At 32.6% G+C, this 17,774-nt stretch overlaps 1 protein-coding gene across 2 annotated transcripts in view; it reads left to right on the forward strand.

Moving 5' to 3' along the window:
• Window positions 1-17,774, forward strand: part of LOC149803090 (prominin-1-A-like) — a 153,695-nt gene that overhangs the window by 49,891 nt on the left and 86,030 nt on the right. For both annotated transcript variants that reach the window (XM_089952679.1, XM_089952678.1), the window contains exons 8-11: window positions 4,975-5,043; window positions 10,798-10,852; window positions 14,059-14,138; window positions 16,689-16,762. In XM_089952679.1, the coding sequence (XP_089808805.1) occupies window positions 4,975-5,043; window positions 10,798-10,852; window positions 14,059-14,138; window positions 16,689-16,762 (278 nt within the window). The remainder of the gene's footprint in view (window positions 1-4,974; window positions 5,044-10,797; window positions 10,853-14,058; window positions 14,139-16,688; window positions 16,763-17,774) is intronic.

Here is a 17,774-nt window from a genome sequence, read left to right on the forward strand (position 1 = left end):
AATGCTCATTACCATGATACAACTGGCTAGGCAAAATACCTGCTTGGCAAGTCCTCATTACCATGATACAACTGGCTAGGCAAACCCTTTTCTTTCGAATAAAATATCTGAAAACTTCTTACACTGTTAGTATCAATGAAAATCAAAAGTCAGATTTAACAATATTTTTTTAATCACAAGCTTTTGTGTGAATCCACATTGTCAAGATTTGGTGTTACAAATTGAACTTGGCATCATGTTGTTAATACTCAAATCTGATATATGTACAGTGTGACCATGCTATAGCATGCTCCGTTTAAACACAAATTCAGATATAACACGGTTGTGGCATGGCTCTTGAAAATTTCATATACATGTACTTTTCTCATACACAAAAAAAAAATTCTTTCTTAAAATGTATGAAAAGTAACATGTTCAAAAATTATCATTTTGGGGGAAGGGATCGTGTATGAATTCTAATATACCGATAAGACAATCGTGGCATGGCTTCTGCAATATCATATCAGTTGCTTTCATGTGATGTCACAAAACGAGTGTACTTCCATATCTGCCATTTTGAGTCCCTAACCATGCAAACCGGCACCTAATAACATTATTCTTCCCACATAATTATGAAGGCATGACTCATTTTGTGCGTAAGAATATAATAAATCACATTCTGTTGTGCATGTCAACCGCACAAGACTGAATGCGTGACTTTTCTACTTGTTTTCTTCAAGTAAAACATTTAAATTTCAACCATCTTTGTTATTCTTTCATAAATAAATAGATCAATCAATAAACAAACACATAAACAAATGGATACACAAACAAGTAGAAACATGTAATGTTATTCAAATTTCATGGGCTGAAATCAATCATTTGGTTATTGTTCAAGTTAAAATGCTAATTGTTAATATATAATTTCATATTTCTAACAGTATTTCAGGAATACTTTGTTTTGACATTCAACACAAAGTTATGTTCTGTTAGGCATGTGTTTCATTTGAATACACTGAAGTTGAAACTTCTTTGAACGGTTATCGCTTTCATTCAGTATCAACCTACATCCATCATCTCCACCACAAATACAATATCTGACCATACTAATTAAATTGGTTTGTCAACTGTCTTTGGCACAAACACCTGTTGTTGTGAAAAGTATTTGTACATGAAAGTTCTGGCATAAAACACATGGTATGAAATTTTTTTTTCGTAGCTGATATTGTATTTTGAAAATCATTGTCTGGAAATACTCTTTCAAGATGACAAGCTTAGGGTTATGATACGAAACACTTTTTAAAAATGTCAATATTATCTGTTTGATAGCAATACGGTTCAACTTCTCTATTCAGTCTTTCGATGTAAGCAAGAACTTCCAGCTTTATTTTTATTTTCTTGCTATAGGGCACTTAATTTCAAGTATAATCTAAGTATCGTTTCGACGAAGTAAATGTCCTTATTGACAGTTAAATCAGATTATTATCTTGACTATACATGAACAATGTTGGCAAAGGTTTGTTAGGGACTTAAAATTATGGCACAAGGTGCATGAATATTGCATTGTGGGTGTTTGCATACTCAATCGTGACGTCAGTTAAAACAACCCATACATGTATTTTTCTCATGCTCCAAAAAATGTTTTAATTTCTTCTAAAAAATATGAAAAATAACGTGTAAAAAGGTTTTTTTTCAGGCCTCATGCTGGCTTTGCCAATGTCACAAATTGCGATAAATATTCCTTACTGACGACAAAATTCTACCATCTGGCGATATTTTTATACAGAAATTATTGACTGCTTAGACTTGTATATAAACCTTTGCTTTGGAATGAAGAAATTCAGAGGCATCATGAAAAGAAAAAAGCTACAAAATGTATATAAAATGCACTGGAGTTTATCTTTTGTTAGATAAACAAATCCTTTGTTCATGTTGACAAACCATCTTAATAGTGCATTGTTATATCATAATCTGCTTATTCTAACATCTGGCCTGAGTATGCTGTGAGATCTCTGAATTTTTTTATTTAAAAAAAAAAACTTTTCTCATAATGGAAATCATCCAGACGAGGGACTATGTCATAAAAGATCTTTCAGATGAAACAGTGTCAGATTATTGGCTTCTGGCTAATAATTATTATATTTTAACCGACCCTCTGTATGTGGGTGGTAAGTAAAATTCCTCTTCTTTTCACTCATAGAATTAAATCCTTCAGAACACTCATATTTTCTGTAGTAATCCCTGTCAGAACAGAACAGAACACATGTGTATTCATCGTCTGTTGGCCCTTTTTAGAATAAAATTCCTGATGCATGCATGGAAGTCAGTGCCACAAGAAATGTCCCCTCCCAAAAAAAAAAAGAAAAGAAAACTCTTGATCTACTTGTTGGTATACTTAGGCTATTAGGACTACAACTGACCAACGTCTGAAGGCAGAAAAAGTAACTGCTACAGTCGACCTAGTCTGAGTTTCCTCTGACCCTTGCCACCCTAATTTTGATATTTGTCCAAATATCAAAAATGGGCTGACAAGGGTCAGAGGAAACTCGGACTACAATCGACCAAACAATGGCTAATTCCTTTTGTTTTTAAAATATTCCCTGTAAAAAATTGCTTTTCTGAAACTTCAAAGGAAATTGATCACCTTTAAAGTATCGATTGTTCTGCTTAAACACTAAATATTCAGTCTCAATCCATGTTCTACAGTTATTTGATATTGCTGATGCAATAAGAAACAGACTTCTGTTTGGTCCCTCAAAGGTGTCCTTTAGCGGTGACTTCAATAACACATGCACCTTTCAACAAAGAAAGCTGACTACAATCTTCAATAAAAACAAATAACCTTTCATTAAAGAAGTCAGCACCTAACTTAAATAAAAGCATTGGAATATGATAGACTGTTGCATTTTCCAAAGTGCCTGCAACACATTTATTGTGCCATGAAAGTTTCATTTTTGCTGGGAAAAAATGCTACCAACAGCAGCATAAAACGCAAATAAATTTCCAATCTTTTCAAACCATAGATATATGGCCTTCAAGTTAACTGAAGTGTGGTATAAAGCAAAGATGTTACTTAAACTTTTTAATATGCTCCAGTTTTCATTTCCCTATCAACAGCCTCATCTCCTGTGCAGCTTTGGCAATATGATACTGTCTCCAACTAATCAAAATCTAGACCAATTTAAATTCATATACATGTAGTATGTAACAGCTATAATCATGTGCTACTTGTGACAACTGACTGTAGTGAATTGTTAAATTTTCAAATAAAAAGATTTATTCATCAGATATTTATATGATGACATCAAATTTGAGCCACATGTTATATATATATATATATATATATATATATATATATATATATATATATATATGTGTGTGTGTGTGTGTGTGTGTGTGTGTGTGTGGTGTGTGTGTGTGTGTGTGTGGAATGTGGCTCAAGAATTTTGTCATAGCTGAATATTTGACAATAACCCATTTCAGTCATGTAACCACTCAGAAAGCAGTTCATTGAGAAATTTATTTAAAAATGTAAGAGTTAGAAATATTAATTTATGTCTCTTTTTATTTTACATTACAATAAATTTCATTTAATATATGAAATATATTCATTTATAGGATATGAATCTCTGAGTGATTTGGATGTAACATTTGTTTATTTATTGGACCAATGGGAAAAAATGGAAATCTGGGATGGAAAACTGTTGCATGTTTTATTTTCTTTCGATGATTTGTAAATTCATTATTATTCATGGTGTGAGTGATCTGCCATATTGAAGTGCAGAATGTGCTATAATATTATCATCTGTCCATCCACTTTGTTTTTATTCAGTAACTCAAATTCTCAAAATATTCACTGTACCATTATTGAACTTTGTAAGCAGCTTGAATTTGGGACAAAGAAGAAAACTATTGCCTGTGTGCTGATAAGGTCAAAGGTCAAGGTGTCAAGGACTGAAAGAAGGATTACTGTTCTTGCATAATAACCTTTATCGTATAACATCTACTTTAACCCATCATTATAAATAGTTTGCATTTAACTTAGGTTAGACACCTATTGATTGATGCATCAAGAGGTTAGAGATAAAGGTCGTAAGTATGATGAAGAACAATAATGTTTGCACAATATTATTAGTTTTTTACTGCCTACATTGATCATATTTTGTGGATTTTCTTTATTTGAAGACATCTATTCATTTTGGAAGATAATGTCAAGCAAGTCCTATGCCACAAACAATGATCAGACTTTGTGGATGGTTTCATTTGAATATCAAAGGAATCTGTCAGTTTTAGGGTCAACAAGTCAAATATTGATGTCTCTAAGAATGAAGAATGAAAGTAGAAGAATGGTTTCTACAGATATTTATTTTGAGTCTTTTACCTAGAGTAATTTTTTGTGAATAGCTTGCATTTCAGATAAGGAGGACACTAATAGATTTTTTGTTCAGAAGGTGAAAGGTCAAAGTAACATTGACTCCAAGAAATGTCATTTCTGTGCTATGTGCATAATTTAATGTTTATGATTCTACCCCTTCTGCATTGAGATAAACATGAAATATTACTTGATTTTTATGCAAAGTATTCTTAAATGATAAATAATTCTGAAAGTATTACTAGATGCAAAAGTGGGAATATTTTGGCCATTACAGGAAACAAACTGGGTCTGTTTCAGTAGTGATCTGTGGTATTGCGATAGTAAATTGATTTACTCACTGTTGTGCTAGAACCAGAGCATATATAAACTTCATTGAAAGACTCAAATAGGCATGTTGTTTCCACTTGAAAGAGGTAGGCTCAGGTTCTAAAGTATTTTATGCATATTACGTCAAATCATATTTATATTTTTCTTGGACACATACAGTGCCATCTGCAAAGTACATGTATCAAGTTCTGCCTCACTTTCATTGTAAAAAAATGTATACATTTAATGTAAATGTATTTTGAGTTATTATCTATTGTTAATTTTTTATATATTTTATTTCTGTTGTTTTACAGCTGCATAATTTAACAAAGCAAAAGAATGAGGTCAGTAATGCACAAAGCATTTCACAAGCTGTTGCTGAGGTAAGTATATTTCCTAAACATAGATAAATTATATTGAATTTAATTTGTACATAGTATATAGTGAGACCTGCCTAGTTGTTTAAGCATTATTCATTTAAACTTCTTAGTAATCTATTTTTAACTATTTACTTATTAACAAAATATCCACAATGAGATTACATAGCTATTGATTAACTGATATTTGCATTATATAAATTAATTAAGAACTTTAGACAGATGGATGGAGTTTGATGATTTGTCAGTTAGATTTTAATCTTGCTTTTGTTAATTACTGCTCATAAATATTAAGAACTTGTGGGATGGTCTTTTGTCAATTGTCCATCAGTTTTCCATAATCAGTTTGCATGTTAGCACAAGTTTGTCATCAATACTCTTCCTAAATTACTTGGATGATTGCCATGAAACTTTACACATATACACATTCATGACATTCTCTACTTGGCCTTAGATGAAAATGGTGGTGCTCAAACATCTATATTGACAACCTCTAGTTTGAAAATCTTGTTATTATACTCCTTCTTTTGATATCCAAATGAAAATGGTGCCAATGCAATGCTGAGTATGGCTGCCACACAGCAAACAATCTACAAAGTCATGTTACAGCTAGCTACTCCTTCTGAATGGATGGTCATATGAACATGGACTTTTCACAAAAAGACTTCTTGAGATGTTTAATTGGTCCTAAATGTAAATGGTAGTGACATATACATTGACATTAAATATAACTGCCACATGAGCCATTTTTAGAATCTTTATATTGTTATAATTACTCTTCCTGAGTGGAAGGTAGTATCAACATAAGGTTTTCACAAAAAGACTTATTATGATGTTTTTAATCCATCAAAGAAAAAAGTGCCAATCTGGCATCCAATATGGCCATTACAAGAACTGGCTTGAAGATATCATCCTTGCTACTCCTCCTGAATATTTCTTATGATGTCAGCTGGATCGTTAAAGAATAGGATGTCAATCTGATGTCTAATACAGCTACCACAGTGGCCATCATGAAAACATTTCCATACTCACCTTCAATGGAATGTCATATTGACATGTTGTTTTCAAATGAAGACTTTTTATGTCTTGTTAGTCCTAAATGAAAATGGTGCCAATCTGATATCTAATATGGCTGGCACAGCAGCCAGCATACAAATCACTACTTCTGAATTGGTTGTCATGTCAACATGCCATTTTAACTAAGAGTTCTTACAATGTTTTGATGATTCTAAATTAAAATCATGCTTATTTGATGTCCAGTGTGTGACCATCTTCAATTACCTTGTTTTTGCTACTCATCTTAAATGAAAGTCATTTTAACATAAAGTTTCTAGGACAAGAATTCTTATAGTGTCTAGTTGAACTTAATGAAAATGTTCAACCCTTAATATGGCTTTAACCATGGTGACATCTTGAAAATAGTTTTATCTCTACTTCTCCAAAATGGATGGTGTGTCAACATGGGGTTTTCACCAGTAGGCTTCTTATGATACCTGGTTGGTCCTAAATTAAAATGGCACCAGTTGTACTTCAGATGTGGCTGCCATGATGGCTGTCTTGAAAATCTTCTGGTTAGTACTCCCTGTGACTGGAAGTTCACTATGACTTGTTTATTTAAAAATAGACCTCTAATGTTGTCTACTTGGTTTTAAATGAAAATGGTGCTAATCTAACATACAGTACATCCACCACAGCAGCTAATTTGAAAATTTTGTTATCGCTGAAGACTATCTGAGATGGTTTCAACACTCAGCATTTTAAAGGAAGAAATTGTCTTATCTTGAATTTCTGGAAATTCTGTTCACCAGTAGGGCATAGTCCCATTTAGTAACAAAATTTGCCCAACATGCTCAGAATTTTGTTCAGTATTATGTTTCATTTTCATTTAACTCAACTGGTTATAGATCAGAGGAACTTATATGATGGTCTGTCATCTGTCTTCCATCTGTCCTTTAGCACAAGTTGGTTAGCACTGTTAAACTACTTTGAAGGTTGCCATGAAATTTTACACACACATTCATTCCATGGTCTAATTGCTCCTGAATGAAGCTGGAAAACCAACATGGCCAATGCATAGAATAGAATAGAAGGTCATATCAACATTGGGTTTTCAAATGAAATACAGCTATTCCTAAATGAAAATGATGCCGATATGGTTTTGAATATGGCCACCACCGCAGCCATCTTGAAAATCTTGTTATTGCTACTCATTATGAGCAGAAAGTCATATTGTCATGGGTTTTCACCAGAAGATTTCTTATGTGTACAGTTGATCCAAAATGAAAATAGTGCTAGCCTGAAAAATGACCAGCTAGAGCAGCAATGTTGAAAATATTATTATTACTACTTCTTCTGAATGGATGGTGATGTCAGCTTGGGGTCTTCACTAAAAGTCTTCAGACAATGTCTAGTTAGTCTTCTGTGAAATGTCTTTATGACTGCAATGGAGACCTTCTTGAAAATGTTATAACCACTCTTCTTCAACCACAAGTAGTATTGCCATAGGGTTTCACTAGAAGACTGCTTATGATATAATTTTTTCTTAATTGAAAGTGGTTTAAGTTAGATGCCACAGTGACCATCTTGAAAATCTTCTTACTGCTTCTTCTCCAGAATGAAAAGTAATATCGCAATTGGGTTTTGTCCAGAAGACTTCTTGTGATGTCTAGTTGATTCTTAATGAAAATGGTTCCAATATGACATTTAATGTGTCCACTAAAGCAGCTACCTTGAAATTATTGTTATCACTGCTCCTCCTAAATGGATATTTGTATCAACCTGAGGGTTTATATGAATAGCTTCATATGATGTTGGCATTGTGCTTTCACCAAATGACTTTGTATTATGTCTAGTTGGCACCAAATGCAAAATATGTGCCAGTCTGATATCCAATATGACCACCATGGCATTCATTTTGAAAATCTTGTTATGATTACTCTTCCAAAATGGAAAGTCATATCAACATGGTTTTTTTAACCAGAAGATTTTTTTATTGTGTCCTACTGGTCATAAATGGAAGTGGCACCCATCTGAAATCCACTATGCCCAGTACAACATCTAACTTGAAAATCTTGTTTTTGCTGAAGGAAATCAAAGTTGGTTCTAACACTTAGTATTTAAAAGGCAGAAATGTTCTTATCTTCAATTCCTGGCCAGTAGAGCATCAGTTCCTTTAAGGGTCACTCATTAATCATATTTCTGACTTTATAGCAAAGCAATTTCTGTGTGTTGATAATGTCTGTCTGACTGCTGATTCTAACATTCACACTCTGCTTAGTATTAGCATCTAGGTAATTTTCTCAGACACATAAATTGGTCATATGGGCTACTACGCTTTCAGTACAAAGTAGGTTACTGTGACCTATTTTACAGTTGAATGATTTAGGTTAATGCTTGCATTTAGCTCATTTTCATGTTGGAGTCACATGACTTGGTAGGTACATGTAATAGAGTCATGATGAGTACTACAGTCATGGGTGCAAATGAATTTAGCAACCAGCTGGAATCTTTTTATTTCCTACATTCACAACAATCATGCTATCATGAAGGACATTCATGGCAGACTGGAATGGCAGATGATTGGTTCACAGCAATAGATCAAGGTAACCTTGCAGATATGGTATTTCTTGACCTTACAAAGGTTTTTGACCTTTTAAATCACAAAATCCTTCAGGAAAAAAAATTAGCATATATTAGGTTAACCATGAAAAAGTTTCAATTTTAATTACACTTTCAGATAAGAAACTTGATAAAGTCAGATGTTCTACAAGAATCCATTCTTGGCCCATTACTGTTTCTGCTGTACATCAATGATTTACCATATAACATTTAGCTATTCACCACCAACATCTTCACAGATAACACAATATTGTTTAACACTGGATCAACAGGCCATGGGATTAGCACTAAATTAAATCAAGATTTAGTACAAATAAATAACTGGTATGAGCACAGTTTTATGAAGATAAATGCAGCCAAATCAAAAGCCATGATCCTAGGTAGTTGAGCAAGATGAAAAGCTAAGAAAAATGACTTTAAATTAATGATAAAATAATGTACAAGACTCTGAAAATAAAAAAACTATTTGGCATCATGATAGACCATATCTTGTGCTGGAAAATACAAGTTGATAAAGTCATTAAAAATTTAATTCACTGCTTTATCTCTTGAACAGAATAAAATCTTATCTCCCTCAAGAACAGAGAAAGATATTCTACAATGCATATATCATGCCACACCTAGAATATTGTTGTTCTGCCTGGGGTGACAGTGGTACAGAAAATCAGGAAAGATTACTGAAATTTCAAAAAGAGCAATTCGAGTTATTCTTGATGCTGATTTAGATATACCATCAACAAATGTATTTATGACCCTAAAATGGCTTCCATTTCAGCAGAGAATTTAGTTTCAAAATGGTTTACTAGTCTATAAATCCTTACATTAATTGGTTCCCTATTATCTTAAATGTAACTTTACATTTGTTGAAAATGTACATATGTATGAAACAAAAATTTTTATTTAACCAAATTCAACTGCTCCAGTGGCCTAAGTATATATATATAGATATATAGTTGACCAAATGAGCTACTTTAAATTAAGTCATCATTGTCATTATCATTATCAACTAGGTAAATGACCTGACTATTTCACAGTTCAGTAATCAGTACTTATGTTTGCAGTGAGCTCAGTTTCTCCAGGTTAGGATTTGTGTTAGGCCATTTTCTAAGATATATTGCTTGTAGAGCGACCGAAGTTGGTATTTAGATGTGTCATGTGGACTTCAACACCTTTCAGTGAAAAGTAGATCAATGTGTACCATATTTTATACTTCACTGATTTTGCTTAACTTCTGCATTAGGCTCATTTTCTAAGGGACTCTTGAAATGACAAAACATGGTATGTAAAATTTGAATGCCATTTTAATATTATGATATACTGGATGTGGACAGGCATTCATTAGTTGTCATTGTGAGCATTTATTGCCTGTTGAAACTATCAAAAAAGTTTGAAATAATGAACTTGTTTTTCACATCTTCAGAAATATATATTCATGTTTCAGACAAAGTATCATATAAAATGCCAATAGAAAAAATAATATTTTACACACCATGAAGGTTGAGGTTGACCTTAATTTTAATGTAATAAAAATAATATTGTACACTCCATGAAGGCTGAGGTTGGCCTTAATTCTAATGTAATAAAAATAACATTGTACACTCCATGAAGGCTGAGGTTGACCTTAATTACCTTAATTGTAATGTAATACAAATAATATTGTACACTCCACGAAGGCTTATGTTGACCTTAATTACCTTAATTCTAATGTAATAAAAATAATATTGTATTCTCCATGAAGGCTCAGATGATGACCTTAATTCTAATGTAATAAAAAAATATTGTACACTCCATGCATTCTGAGGTTGCTCAGACCTTAATTCTAATATAATAAAAAGGGCTATTCATATTATGCATCTTGAATTTTATACACCTGTCAAAAGACAGAGTATAATGTTATGGCATTGTTCATATGTCTGAAAGTGTAATAATTTTGGCATAGTAAGTTTATTTTAAGACCACATGGAAAATCATTGGACAATAATCTATGCTACACAGATGTCTATTACACATGGGGTGGCATATATGAAGAACCATTCATGGTACTCTTGTTACATAGTTGATGAGGTCTTTTTCTCCAACTGATATGCTACATTAAGCTTTTGTGTCATATCAAAGAAAGTCTCCTTTTGCTGTTGTTTCCAGGCAAGAAAACAGTTTGCGAATAAGGTTTCTAAAAATGTGACAACAAATCTGAAGGGTAAGTATCTTGTATATGTGCTATTGTTAGTTTGTTTGTTATAGAACATTGTGTACTGTGAATTATTCTTTACTATTGGTATAAAGTTTGGTGGATTGCTGAAAAAGTACATTTTAGATGGTCCTTCAAATTGAGGCTTTGGGTCCTATGATTCCCACAATAGTGTCATTTTTCATTGGGTCTTTAAATTTGTAGATTGTAGCAAACACACAATTTGTACCTCATGAAAAATAGCAACATTATTTTCCTATAAAAATGAACTGTTATGCCATTTTACACACTTTGATACAATACTAAACAGTCATGTAATTCTTCCGAATTAAGCAGCATTTAAATGGAACGTTAGAGTAATAATGAGTAAAAATTATTATTCATGAGTATTTTTTTGTGTATGTGTCTTTTAAAAGAAAAGATGATAAAATAATGATGACAGTGTGTGAAAGATGATACAGACATTTGCTTGCACACATTGTCTAGCAAACACTCAATGTTTATTTCAGTAATTAGGTTGATTAGGTAAACTATTGACTGGTATCACTTAGCTCAAATAAAGAGATCTAAATCAAGAAGATGCATTCATTTGCACACATATACAAGGGAAAAAAAACCTGAAATCCACTGCTTTACTTAAGACTGCAGTTATTTGTTTCATTGTTCTTAGAGACTGCTATCAAAACATAAAGCTCCCAATAATTAAGAATCAAGTGCTAAAACAAAGCCAATGAGAGAAAACCAAACTGTTTTGAACCAAAGTTTCTATCTTTGCAATATGTTAACAGTTCTGTCAGAAGTGAATTTCACTTTCAGAACTATCTTATGTACTAACACGGTGGAGAAAAAGTAAGAAACTTGAAGTAAAAGTCCCATAATTGAAGGCCTTCCTGATCCTTAAGTGTGATGTTAGTCCCTGCATGTTAGTCCCTGTTATTAAAAGTCTGTAGCACTCTCTGATGTTTTCAAAGTGCATCGTGGGGAGAGGCTTTTAAGGGAACATGTCATCACACTATTGTTTGCATTAATTGTATGCAATTTCCAGATTTATGTCACATACCAGGTTATTGCTCAACTTGGTGAATGAGAGGCCAGTGGAAATGTACTTTCAGATACGCTTTTCTTGACCCTGATTTAAAGCACAAACCTGTAAGCCAGTCTAAACAAAGTGGATTACCTCTAAACTTGACAAAGTGTCACCTTGGAAGGACTTGACTAAAATGGGCTTTGAGAAAGTGGGACTGATGATCCTGATTTTTATTATTATTCAGCAGTTAGTTATATGCATGAAATGATAGTAATAACAACATGCTTTTGTATATATTCAATATCGACCCATGTCTGATAGTAGATAATACAGTGTTTTATGATTAATACATTATTTTGGATGTTTTCATGCACAAATATTGAGGGTGTGTTACTAATGTTGATAAATCAATTGTCACAATTATGTTATTCAAGGAGACATGTGCTTTAAAAAAAGGAGCAAACTGTGATTGTCATCCAATTTAGTGTTGTCACATTTCTCTGCTGTGTTCTTATTTCACTGGATTGCATAAAACTAGGTGAGCTAATGGCTTTTGGAAGTAAAGAAGGACATAAACAATAAGTAATTTTGCATTTATTATTACAGTATCAGAGAAAGTACTTACATCAGTAAAGTTTTCGAATTACTGAAATTAAATTCTGCATGCAAATGAACTCATAATCATCCAATTGCCAATGTTCTTCATCGTTCATAAACATGTTTTGATATATATTTCTCAGCTTTATAAATACTGCTGGTATTAAAATGTGCATGCAGTTGAGTGATGCTTTACTATCAGATATGGATGGGGAAACTGAATGTCGTTTTGATTCATATTTTGTTGTGACTTTAAATTCACGGTCTAGCTTACTCACAAAACACCCCAAAATTGGAACTCCACTAATTTAAAGTGCATCACAGTAGTAAATTTATAAATTAGTTTTTAAAAAAATAAATATGTAATTCTGAAAATTGTGGTGGATCATGTTTGGATATTAATTTAGAATTTAGATTTATAATAATGTAAATTATTAGCTCACCATTTTGAAGACGAGAGTTATTGTACTCTGGTATCTCATAGGTATCCACACATAATGGCATGTACATATGTACAGGCTCACTCCACATCAATATTTCTTTCTTGGTCCTAGGCAATAATTTAGAGTGGGTTTTATAGCATGTACCTCTGGGGAGTGGATTAAAGAGGTAAACTTTGTACATGTACATTATTTGTACATTGTTGGATATGTTTTACATTTAGCACACTAAGTAGTCCTTACACTCAGAATACAAACTGTTGTACTGGGAATCACAAAACAAATTGAAGAATGGGATACATCTTAATGACAGCTATGCCATTATCACAGAAGTAGGTCACTATGACCCATATTTCTTCTTCATTGACTTATGTTAATTTTTCATTTGTAAGTTTAATTTTCAAACTCAGTGTATTCTAGGCTCATCAAATTAGGTGATTACATACATCTCTATAAGTATCAGATTTATACAACAAAAGAAGGTTGCTGTAGCCTACAGTTCACATTTTCCTGGCTTAGGTTCAGTTTGGATTTAACTTGTTACTAAATTGGTTGTTGCATCCTGTATATATTTGTTATTAAATGTATTGTTGTTAATAGGTTGAATGCCATTTTTCAGCACATGATAAGCTATATATGGCAGCCAGTATAACTGGTGGAGGAACAACACATGAAAACCCCAGGAAGAACCAGCTTCATACAGTAAAAATTAGATTATAGTTCATGGACAATGATAATAGCTTCTGAATAGATTACAGGAACAATGATTACTTGGATATCATGGGGAAAATACATTTTTTATATATAAAAAAATTGTATGCCCTGAGACGGTGTATATGCTTTTATGTATGTGTTTTAAAAGCGTTTTATCACAATAATAATAACTTCTAAAAATGTCAATATAAACATATGGAGTTAGAAAAGAGGCCAACATTTTGTTGTCGTTTACATTTTTAGTTGGAGTTTTTTTTCCCTGCATAATAATGATTAATATTTGCATAGGCATAAGGCTACTAGAGACTATTCTGAAAGCTTCGTAGAGTAAAGCTATGCGATCACTGGTTACACTATGGTTTTTAATCATTAAATGAACCTTGATAATAATCACCATGACAACAATCTTATTAAAACTTTGCTGTTTAAATTTTTAGGATCTCTGGATCAAGTTAGGTCAATTAGGACTCAAGTGCAGGCTAAGCTGGAAAACATCAGCACTATTGCAGATCCTATGGTAAGGAGAATGCTTCCTCAAACCCAGTTTTTTAATGTAAGACATATTATGAAACTGTTATGAGTCAATGCTCTTAAAATAAGTAACAGAAAAGAGTGAAAGACAACAAGCTTTGTAAAATTTAACAAATAATTTTCCCTCGAATACAAAGTGAAAATGAGTAAAAACAATTTATGGTATGATGAATTAAATCCCAGAATAATTCAAGAATTACGGACACAAGTTCTAGTAATTTAAAGTCCTGAATAATATTGAGTAAAAATCCAGAAAATGTCCCAAAACTGAAGTCGATGACCTGTCTGTGGTAGCTGTTGAAGTGTTGATGTGTCAACAGTCTTTTGTTGAATCACAGAAACATAATTCCAGGTTTGAATTCAGTATAAATTCCAGTGAATGTATTTATCCAAGAATTTTATCAGAGCACTTTTGTATTTCCAGAGAAAATAATCACTTGAATTCAGTCATTTGAACAAAAAAAAATTCCAGCCCACAATAATAAACATACTAGTCACAACATATAATACAACTTTAAGCATGAATGGTAAAATCCTCACAGCTACAACATATATATATATATATATATATATATAGTTCTTTGCTTGACTTGAGGTCACAATGAGCAATTTCCCAAAAATACCAATAACCTAATAAAAAATAACATTCTAGTATGATCTAATAAGCCTTCTTTACTTACAACACAATGACCTCTAAAATTCACTTAGAATTCCAAAGCCTTGACCCAAATCAATATATTTGCTCCTTCTTGTTTACCTGAATAATAATCCTGATATTAAGCTCATACACATGGATAAGGTTAAAAGTCCAACATACAATGTTATATTACAATAGCATTTAAAAAGAATTTAAGACAAACAAAGAAACAATTAAATTAAGTATACATAACAGTAACATTTATTTTTGTGGGGGCCCAGTTTCAAATGTTGATGGTTGGGGGAAAGAATAAAAACAATTTTTGCCAGTACTTAATTTCATGGATCTGTTATCAAAAGAGACAAAACAATGATGTACATGTCTCAGACAAATATTATACTGACATTCATTTCCACATTTACACAAGCAAAGAGGTTTAATCTAAACTGTGGTAGTTAAGTTATTTTTTGGTAATGTATGGTGTAAATTCAGAGATCTTTAAGAATATGTCTGCATCATTTCCATATATATCTGAATTAATGCATTTAATACTGCTATTGTAATCTTAAGTTATTTTATTAGGTGTTCAAAAAGATTGCTATCAAAGCATTAGTTCTCAACATTTAGGGAATTGACACTTGATCAAAGCCAGTGATCATAAACTTCTTTTTCTCAAAACATTTTTTGCTATATATAAACAGTTTGACCAAAAGTGAATTTAACCCAGTGTTAAAATCATCATGTCAGTGACAAAGTGGTTAAAGAGTGGAAAACTTGAAGTATTGTTGTGGGCCTTCCTGATCCTAAGGTCGGTGCTCTGACAGGAAAGAAGCTCTTTCTCTCTAAACTGCAAAACTTTCATGATATCCTGGAAACATAAATAAGGCAAGTCCATGCCATACAATAACCTGACCAGAGGTAACATTGCAACATACTTGATTGAAAATGGAATATGCATATCAGCAACAATGTCCAGTGCCTAGCTCATGAAGAAAGTCAGTGAAACAACAGTCTGCAGAATGCAGGATCAGTTATTATTAAACTCAGGAAATCTGGTATGTCGGACATGACACATCTGCCAAAATTGCCTCATAGGAACCATTTTTGCTCACTGACCTTGACCTTAATAGTCACTGCAGCAATGAGGATTCCATGATTAAATTGTTGACCAAATTCTGATGCCCTATGTGACATCTGCACATGATGACTTCAAAGCACGTCATGGACAAAGGCTGATGTCTCACTTAATTTGCACAAGAAATTGTATCAACTTCAGTTCTCTCAATAGCATAATAGATGGGGGTCAGTATTGATCCAACATAACCCAGAATGTTTCAGAACTGCCCAAGCAAGAAAACCAGCTGAGATTCTTTGGTGCACAACATGTTTTTTGCAAAACATTGCTTTTTCTAGAATTGGAGGGAAATAACTCCAAGCAGATGTTGTTTAATACAGTCAATCCAATAACCATGCAAATGTAACTTTCAGTGATGAGTTTGAGCTAGAGTTTTTATTTTCTTCAATCAATTACAGGACTTTCTTGTTTATGCCAATTTTGTTAAACTGAGAGCTGAAATTCAATCTCAAGACTCAAGCTTAGTTTTATGATTTTCAAGTCAGGTTTGTTGTGTACAGCAAAAGAATTATTGAAGAGATTTACAGAAAATATTTAAACTTGTTAGACCTCTTAGTAGTCATCTTCATATTAACAGTTCTCATACATTTTTGTCATCATTTTCTTCTTCATTTCCATCATGAACTTGACCATTACATGTCATCATCCCAACCACTACAATTATCATCATCTTTCAGCACCACTACCATCACAACCATCATCAGTATAATCAACTTTCAGCACCATTATCACCATAATTACTATCATGAAATTTTAAATTACAGATAGACAGTTTGGACTCTGTCTTGAGAGGGACTAATAGCAGTATGGGCCTTATCAATGAAATTGGAAATTACATGTAGGTTTTACACAGGGATTATATGTATGTATTACACAGAGCTTATATGTAGGTTTTACACAGAGATTATGTCTAGGTTTTAAACAGAGATTATGTGTAGGTTTTGCACATACATTATTTGTAGGTTTTGCACAGAGATTATGTATAGGTTTTACACAGAGATTATGTCTAGGTTTTACAGTAGTTATCTCAAGACTAAGTTCGAATTTCACAACCCACCCCAAATCTTCCCCACCCCAGGGGTCAAGTCCATAGTGCAGCAGTAGATCCAAGGTGTATTTTTAGTTATTATATGCTCCTTTTTCCTTTGTTAACTTTTAATTGTCAGTATTGTGCAGTATTCTATGATACTGAACACCATGATATTGCATGGACGTGCATCACACATGTGCTTACAAATAGGATAGTGTATTAGGAACTACTTTGTAAACAAACCATGTACACTCATGTAGTAGACTTTAGGTCTCAGTTTATTAGATTTGTTTGTGGATGAATAGCTGTTTTGTCTATTTGGAAATAGAGATGATAAAGTTAATAATGTGGACAAGTTTACTGAGTCATACATGAAACTTTCAAACAAGCAAATGAATGGATGTGATATTCACAATGTCCACATTAACTTTGTTGATACAATGTTTCAGATTTAGGCTAGTGATAGATGCCACAGGTCATTGCATAGCTGGGGTCCCTACAAAGGGCATGCAAGTAACAAGGCATAAACATGTCTTCTTTAGCTGGTGATAAGAATGGCAAAAAATATATTTTCAGTTTTGCATCTTGAATTTTCTCAAAATGTACTTTCTTAGTTCTGCAAATTACATGAGCTACATGGGTTCTAAAGCTTTATTATACATTTTGAAATTATTGTACTTAAATTTGGACTACATTCCAAGTGCAATAATATTCTCTTTACTACTTACTGCACTCAAAATGAAATGAACATGATATTCCATAGCATATTTTTGATAATAACAATTGAAAGAGTTCATATTTTTCCCACATTATGATTCCA

This window comes from Sinohyriopsis cumingii, chromosome 3 (assembly GCF_028554795.1).
Source record: "Sinohyriopsis cumingii isolate HCF-2022 chromosome 3, ASM2855479v2, whole genome shotgun sequence".
NCBI lineage: Eukaryota > Metazoa > Mollusca > Bivalvia > Unionida > Unionidae > Sinohyriopsis > Sinohyriopsis cumingii.